The sequence below is a fragment of the Gymnogyps californianus genome, chromosome 19, assembly GCF_018139145.2.
Source record: "Gymnogyps californianus isolate 813 chromosome 19, ASM1813914v2, whole genome shotgun sequence".
Lineage (NCBI taxonomy): Eukaryota > Metazoa > Chordata > Aves > Accipitriformes > Cathartidae > Gymnogyps > Gymnogyps californianus.
In genome coordinates this window covers 10061137-10070159 of record NC_059489.1, presented here as the reverse complement: position 1 = coordinate 10070159, position 9023 = coordinate 10061137, and the positions used below count along the sequence as shown (strand labels likewise).

The 9023-nt window shown below is 37.3% G+C and overlaps 1 protein-coding gene across 1 annotated transcript; it reads right to left on the bottom strand.

The window, feature by feature from the left end:
- Nucleotides 1-320: 320 nt before the first annotated feature.
- On the bottom strand, nucleotides 321-6807 carry FN3K (fructosamine 3 kinase). Its single transcript, XM_050908451.1, has 6 exons — nucleotides 6667-6807; nucleotides 5464-5615; nucleotides 4022-4113; nucleotides 2703-2785; nucleotides 1689-1811; nucleotides 321-868 (listed from the first exon to the last, which is right to left on the bottom strand). The coding sequence occupies exons 1-6, from the start codon at nucleotides 6805-6807 to the stop codon at nucleotides 530-532; spliced, it is 930 nt and encodes a 309-aa protein (XP_050764408.1). The 3' UTR covers nucleotides 321-529.
- Nucleotides 6808-9023: the final 2216 nt, after the last annotated feature.

Here is a 9023-nt window from a genome sequence, read left to right as displayed (position 1 = left end):
ATTAGGACATTTAACATGGGAAAGGAAAGACGACAGAAATATAAATGGGAAAAGGGATGGAAACAGAGACAGAAAACTAAAACAGAAAAAAAAGGGGAGACATAAGGAACTAGTTATTACTTCCAGCACCACAGTCCCACAACAGTAGCTCTCAATAATGAACTGCTGATAGAGCAGCAGCAGAAGTGGCAAGATGCAAACAACTGTGGAAACGCAGCACGTATGAAGTGAGACACTCTATGGAGAGTAAGGTTAGGCTGACTGTCATGCTACTTCTCCAACCTAGTGGAGTCTTCACAAACAATGCAGTCTTTTCCTTCAGCAGGGTATGAATCTGTGCTAGTAGACTAGTGTATAAGTTAAAAATTACACAATCACTCTTAACATTTAGTGAGGCTCAAAAGTGTACTAAGCCTTTTACTTGTCAGGTGTTTTACCATCAACATTAATTCCTAGTTTGTGTTACTTCTGATAAGCAAGGGCTGTTCATTACTAAGGGACTATGTCAGAATTTCTCAAACCTATCTGGTTACTTTAGAAGTTTTCTCATTACATTTAGGGTAGATCCCCTGTACCCCGTCCCAAAATGGTTCCAGTGGTTTATGTAATTAAAGAGCTGATACAATTTGTTTCGTTTCTCAAATCCTGGAGCTTTGGGTATTTTACTGTGATAGGCAGAGAAAAAACAGCTGCTAAACCCACCAAACATTCCAGCAATGGCCAGTTCAAATTCTGAATGGCCATAGAAGGAAGCAGGGTCAAAGATAATTGGCCCAGAGTCGTCCTCAGCCACATTTCCGGCCCACAGGTCCCCATGCAGGAGAGCGGGAACAATTTCTACGTCACAGAACATTTCAGGAATCTTTAGCTGAAAAAGCATGAACAAACACGCAACAATTAAAGAGTTTTGAAGAAAATATTAAATAAAGTACTGTAGTATATAAGAGACCAAGCTGGTCAAATACTGCCTGTTTTCAGTCCTCATGGAGTGGTTTTGAAGTTGATGGCTACAAGCATAAACCTAAACTGTAAGCCAGTAATAAATGTTCTTGATTGTTCTTGACAGAGCTTAGCAAATCATTTAATTCACAGTCTAGTATCAACATCTAGTATTAATGTATTGTTTCTAGACATGGATAGTAGTGGCTGTCACAAGAAATATAAAATAAATTTCATTTAAATTAAAAGGTTTGAGTGGCAAAAAGGGCAGCAGTAAACATCTGCACCAATTAACCAGAATTAAGGAACAAATTTGTGATGTAGAGCTTGCAGAAGAATACATTCCTGGCTGTTTCCTAAGTGCTGCATGGAGTGTGACGTGAACCACAGTCTCAGCTGTGAGCCTGGACCAATTAAAAAAAAAAAAAAAAATCTGCCTGGGCAGCAGAATCTTACCTACTTTGTAACACCAAATTCTTAGATAGGATTTATCATCTTACTATTATTAGCTGTATTCTAAGAAATAAATGTCAGTGCTGAATTAAAGGTTTATTTTCACTATCTATTAAAAAACTGAAAGAGCAACATGAATTCTTTTCAGCTGACAATGTTGTTGGACCAGCTGCGAAGCTAGTCCAGTTACTGCTGTTCATTAAAAGCTATGTAAATCTCTTATAAAACACCATTAAAATTCCACTGATACATATTTTCTAACATTCTAAAAGCCAGATTTAAGACATGGTTCATACTTTTAGCTGTGACCAAAGTTCTCTGGCCTCTCTGTCTCCATAATCTTTTTCAATCAAATCCAATTGAGCTTGGAGTCGGTGACGAATAAAGAAGGAAGGCCAATCACTCTGCCATTCATTCACCTAGAAAATACGATACAGAGGTTTGTAATAAACAATTTTAACATGTACATAGTCAGTATTAATAATACATGGGTATCAAGTTAAAATGCTCGATGCTGACACAGTGGCCTAGACAATGTTAGTATGACCTACGCACAATGTTATTAGACATTTCATTGAGTGTTCTTTTGGGAGTGATGCTCTCTTCCATGCTTAGGTGGGGCTGTTTTTAATATGAGGTATAAGTTGAGGTTCTGGCTATTTTCATTCATTCAGATTTTCTTAATGTATTTTAGAGGGAGAGTTTCTGGTGACATCATTTTAGTTGTTCCATATTATATTCCAAAATCTTTCTGGAAACGCAAAAGTATTTGTTCATTTTTATTGGGTAATGCATTTCTAATTTGGTGAGAAGTTGTACTTAGCAAAGAGTTTGAGATATTGAAAGTTCATTCAGTTAAGTAGTAGAATGAAATTCTACCATGTGCAGAGCCAGCAAATGACTGATTTATCTCTGAGAGCTCTTTCCAGTGTCTTATGTGATGTGTTACATGATGAGGCTCTCTAAAAGCAGTGGATTTTGCCATTTGAGATCCATATAGTAGGGGTTTAGAAAAAACAAACCCAAGGCATGGTATGTGAAGGGATACTTATTTTATTAAGCATCAGCAAGCTAAAGAACCACCACATAATTTCAAATTCTTATTCGATCCACTGTGTCTGCTTGCTACATGCATTGTAGCAAGCCACACACATTGAATAGCCATCGTATTCCCTTCACTGTCAGGTCAGAATGAAACAGTGAAAGCAGAACTGTGATCATGAAGCTGAAGGCCAATGAAACAAGCTTTTGTGTAAGGAGTTTATAGAACTATACGAGTACATGTTAGCTTTCACAGGCATGGAACATACCTGTGGTATATAACCACAGCAAGTGGCTGTATGGAATCCAAACTTATCCACATACTGAGACTCAGAGTGACCTGCTCCTTTACCTGAGAAACAAAATAAATATTGGGAGTTTTGAGGTCCTTACATGGTAAAGTTTGCAAACACAGAACTGAATTTCAGAGAATAGGCATACAAAATAATTTTAAGCAATAAGTTACACTTATTTCATGGTCACAACCCTCTCTAAAGATGGAAAGAACTCTCTTAAACTTGAAGATACTGAATGGAAATAGAGGTACAATTAGTCACAATTAGTGACTTTTCTTTGGATAAATGAGTTAGACATTCAGGAACCGAGTCCAGATACCAGATTTGCAATCTACTGTTCTGACACTTGAACGTGTTGTCATTAAACATGGCTTATTTTTGATTCATAGATTATTTGTGAACTGCCAGTAATTTGGCTTTCACTCAAAAGTAATGGATTATAATATGTCCACCACTAAGAGTTGAACCCGGTCCATCCCTGAAGTCATGGGAAAGACACAGGTACAGACTGGTGGTTCACATTTTAATACTAACAACTCTAAAAGAATAATTCTTTGTATAGTTTCCTTTTTTTTTTTTTTCATTTATGCCTTAATCCACTTTCCAAAGAATGATGGAAGGTGTTTTCATTGAAGTCAACAGAAACTGGATCATGACCTTACACTGCTGAATTACAGTTATCTTCAAGGAGCAGCAATTGGTGTGTATTTTGCTACATATTTGAGTTAAAAAATGTAATCTCCAACATCTTTAAAGGGGAACTTAATTATGTGTTTACTAACTAGGACCATATACTGTAATAAGTTAATTGTCTAAACCAACAAAACTAAACAAAAAAAGAGGATGTCTGTAAGGTGAAGAACATTTTAGAGCTTGATGGTACATGAGGCTGAAAGGTTTAACTGACACTGAAAAAGACAACTAGTCCATATTTTCAGTTTGACTTACGAAATGTTGAAGCTCTAACTATCAGATATTAGCACTATTTCTTACTAAATTTCAGTATCCACATAATTTTATACAACAAAGTATATACAAAATGACGAATCAGAAATAAATTAATTTCATTTTCTCAAGGTTAAAATGATATGTTTAAAAATTACAATAGTAATTATTGCTCCTGTGTATATAATGTACATTTGAGAAGTGTGGCATAGGGACAGGAAGGACATCTCTCATGAAACGTTGTCCCAGTATTGACTTTAATTATCATTATAATTATAATGCAATACTGTACCACAGCCAAATGAACTATTTCATTTTTGGTTTAGTACATGATGTCAATACTCTACCAATTGTGTTTCCCTCCTTTCTCAATTTCTCTCCAAGTTTCTGGTTATAAAGATGAAGATCTGCTATCTGCTCTCCAAGCTTTGAAGAATATCTGTAGGATCAAAAAACAAAACGAAACCAAACCAAGACAAGTGAATGAAATATTACAGGGGAAAAAAAATCTCAATTAAATATGAGCAAGTATATTTTTGGCAAATATAGAACCTTAATCAACTTCACAAGTACGTAACAGGGAGCAAATGACTAGACGACAACGCTGAAGAAACAGCTTGTAACAGATAATAAAATGAACATAAGTCAATGCTCTTGCAAGAAAGGTAAACAGAACACAAGGTTGTATAAACAGGAGCACAGAGTACAGGAGGATCAAGTAATCCTCCTTATCAGCTCCACATTAATAACCAGATAATAGAACATGGTATCTACTTTTGGGCCTCATACTTTGAGATCAGCTGAACCGCAATAAGAATGGTAAGTCTAAAAAGAAGCCATAGGCAAGGACTGAGTTGAGGTTGCTTAATGCAGAAGACAGACAACTGAAAAACAGTTAAAATATTGCACAGATGTCTGAACAGGAGCTGCAAGGACAGAAACTAATTTCTTCTCCATGCCCAGAACGGGTAGAAAATAGTGGGTTTAAAATTGCAACCAGAAGGACCAAGGTTAGACGTGAGAAAATCTTTCCTAGGAACAATGGGATGGATTGGAACGGGCTGTTTGGGAAGGCTGTGGAATTCCCATTATTCTCCCAATAAAAATAGATAGGTTGGACAAACAACTGCGAGAAGAGCATTACTATGTTCCCATAGAGGCCCGGAACGAAGCAGTTAACTCCTAAAAGCCTATGATCAGAAGCCTATGACTCCTGAATTCCATATTCAGGTTGGTTGACGGACAAAATGGAACTTCACGTTATCTATCCATTTAGTTCTTCCTCACCCTAGTGCCTTTGACCTTGTTGACTGACTTCAATCATACTTGAAGATTATACTTAGAGAAGCAGAGGTTTCGAAGACATAAGAAGCCTGTAAGTTTAAAGAAAACTGAGAAGCTGGGAAAAGAATCTCAAATGAAAAATCTCATGAGGGAAAGATGGGCTAAACCCAGCCATTATCACATTCATTTTATTAGCATCTCAGCACATGTGGACCAGCATTCAAAGCTCTATGTTAGTGATAGCATGCCATTTCTATTGCAGGTAGAGGGTCAGGGAAGAGCAAAATATGGGGAAGGAGTGTATACACACACACATATATAGATACGTGTATATATTTTTTTAATACGTACACATACACACACACAAACACGGATCTTGACAGATATAAGCTCTATCTCTGAGAGAATAGAAAGGTTCTTCTCATGAAGTTTTCTGACTGACTGTAAGATATAAGAAAATATGCCCCAAAACATAGTAAAAAGAAAAACAGATGTACAGACATACTTGTTGAGGTGCTTCATCTTTAGGTACTCCATGACAAACATTGCTCCTCCTCCAGGCAGGTCAATGACTTTAATAGGCTGAGGCACTCTCACAATATTGGTTTTCTGAATAGCTTCCAAACTTGCCATTTCCCCTTCAAACATTTTTCTAGCCTGTCAAGGAATAAGAATATCCTTGGGCTGAACTATGGATATCTGCAACAAGTACTTTGGAAAAAGTAGCCTTGTTTACAAAGTTACAAGGAGTTAATTCATCTTGATAAAAGAATGTAGCTACAGCAAGGTTTCAGTCCACACGGGGAGACCTGAGTACCTTAATTCTAACTTCTTTTTTTTCCCAAATTCCTTCCAGGGTAGTAGGATACTTCACATTTCACCATGATTTCCAGCTGCTTATGGAGATACCAAACTACTCATACGTAACGGTATCTCTGAGGATAATACCCAAGACGTCCTCCTTCAAAACCACAGATGACCACTACTAAATGAAGTAAAAGATCGAATCTTAAACTGGTTCTCCTTTCCATGCAGGTCAATGGCCACCAGATGGAGATGACAGTACAAATATTAAGCCTGTACTCTGCATTTTTGAAGTAAAGATGCTGTTCTTCACAGCAGTTTTAGGATGTTTTTGATATTGATAAAGCAAATTTCTGATGCAGTGTGGTGTTACAAAAAGCAATTGAGTATTCATTTAGTTATAGAAAAGTCAAGAGCTTGGCCTGAAAAATTGCAAGAATCTTACTGCTAGAAATACAAAAAGCAATGGAGAAGTTTGAAACCTCTGTAGCTTTAAAAATAATACATGAGTTTTAGCCCTGGCACCGTTTCCTCCCTCCCACTATTCTCCCAACTGAAACATGAAAAGGAATGCAGTGAATGCAAATTCAGCTTTAGGCTTTTCCAAACTCTAAGTACTACAATAACAGCTCTGTACTTACCCTCCTTTTTACATATTGCAATGCCAGTTCCTCTTGTTGAGGGTTATCACATTGCATTACACCTCATTTTGCATTAACCAAACCTGCTGCATTAGTACTTGATATAAAATAGACTACAGCTCTTAAAAGAAAACTGAAAGGCAAACTGGAATAATTAAGTCAGCCTGAAAATGCAGAACTCTAAATTATTAACAATCAGATACTTTTAAAATAAAAAGCTCTCTACATGCAATAATATTAGTTAAATATCTGCTAGCATTGACCTGAGGTTTGTGGTTGATTTTAACAAATACTCGTCCACTGTCTGTTTCATAACCTTGGCTTTGGCTAATGTATCCTCCTCCTGAGCTTCCAAACGCCTTCAGAACGGAAGTTTTCAATTCTGTTTTCAGGATTTTTTCCATGGTAATTTCCAGGCTGCTGCAGCTGCTTTCTGCTAAATCCACTGCAAAACAAGATTAAAGGTTTGGGTCCTTCTTTCACTGTCACTCTGCTATGAGGTAGAAAGGGCCACCCACCAAACAAAAAAAGAAAAATAGCAGCCAAAAAAAAAAAGCAAATCCAGAGATAATGTTTCAAAATGCTTTGTTTCCGATGGGCTTTTATAGCTATACATGAAAAATAAAAATCTTTAGAAATATTTGCTAGAATAAAATTGAGAGGCGTGTCCTGGGTCCTCTCTCAACTGTGCTGAGAGCTGCTGGTATTTGTAGTTTGGACCCATTTTTCTTTTTTAAGCTCTATGATCGCATTGTAGAAGAGGTCGTTTTTAAACCATTCCACTAGAGGGAGTCTAAATGCAACAACACAAATTGCTCACGTGTTGCGGTTATTTATGAAAAGCAAAGTTGCAGTCCATAAGGATGTACTTAAATCATGCTGCTGACCATAAATCAGCCACCAGAAATATGTGGAAACATTGGTGGGTTTTTTCTCTGCGTGTAGTTGCTTTGTGTGGACTGGAGTTCTGTTGTCATCACCAAGATCTTTAGAATGCTTTCCCTTCTTGGGACATGATTCGATCTCTTCTAAGAGACAGTCAAAAGATTTTTATTGCCTGCAAGTGCCCTCAAGTCAGTGAGATAGTAGGGTGCTCAGGGCTGGACATTATCAAGTGAAAATTCATAGTAAAAGCATCAAGCTGGTAATAAAGAAATTTAGGATACTGTTCATATAGGCTTCTCCAGATCTAACGTGATCTTTAGGATGTCATTTCGCCTTTTTATCTCCTTTCACAATCTAACACACAGAAAGAAGATCCCTTGGGTACAGCTGAATTTAATCACTTCATACTTGCAAAGTGCACTGACACCCTCAGGTATAAAGTGTTAAACCTTTAAAACATGTTACCATAACCCAGACCCTACAATATTTGTTTTAATAATGTCGGTATAAAGATAACATATCTGGTTAGGTGGCTATGAGCGACTCCTAGCACATTACAACCCGTGGAAAAGGCTGCAGTTCTTGTTCTCACTTGGAGCAGCAATGCCTACCCAGGGAATTTGTGGATTCTGTTGCCACTGTTGCACTGTGCTTTCATGCATTTATCTCTCTTTTCACTATTTGTTTGCATTGATTCATAGAAGCTATTTGGTTTTGACAGAGAAAGGAATGATTACTGGACAACTGAAAGGAGGGAATAATACCCTAGGTTGCAATGGAGCACCTGGGGAAAGGAATAAAGTTTTTTGGCAATAAAATAAATGACAATGAGCAGGGACCTTTATTTCTGCATAGTGAAAGATACCCTAATTCATTTTTCTATTTACCTGTTAAGAAAAAAAAAACCAAACACCAAAACAAACAAAAGCCCCAAAAACCAAAACAAACAAGGAGAATGGATCTTCATCCACAATATTACTACTGAACCCAAAATTTTTGCAGTCTAGTATGCCATGGACTTTTCTCCTACAATTTCCAGTGAAGATGCCAATAGTTCCTGACTGTAACACTTCTTTCATCATTCTGACATTTTATTTTATTTCTGGTTAAACCAGAAACAGGACTGTGTTAATCCAAATACATTGCATCACTTACATAGTAGCCAACAGATAGGAAAGCCTTCTGTTTGCTTCCACACTGGATCAATATTTAACTAGTAGTGCACAGGTGAAAGGCCTGGTTTCCTCACATTTTTGTTTACATTGTTTCCAGTCAAGCAACTTCCAACAATATCATTTCAAACACTGGAAGTAAAACAACTCAAAAGCATCCCAGATGGGCTCGGAGGAACAGAGTGCTTGAAAAGACCCAGGTCAGTGAAACCTCCTGCCCCCAACAATTCAGCACCATGGCCAGATCACCAAGGCCAATACTGATTGCCTCCGAGAGATGCGAGACGATGGTGAGGAATGACAAAGGACTATTTAGGTGAGTGGCGTTGGGCTCCTGGTTTGAGACCTATCGTCAGGGTTATGCTTGTAGTAGAGTTTGTAACTGTTTAGTTTCCCAGCTCTTTTCTTCTTGTTTTGCTCACAACTGATTCTAATACGTTTGTTTTCAAAGACTGTCCAGAAGACAGATATCCCCATACATACCAATGAAGAAAAAGATTGTTTACTTCTCCTTTGGGAGTGACAGTACCTAAAGAATCACAGGAAAACAAAGAAGCTATATG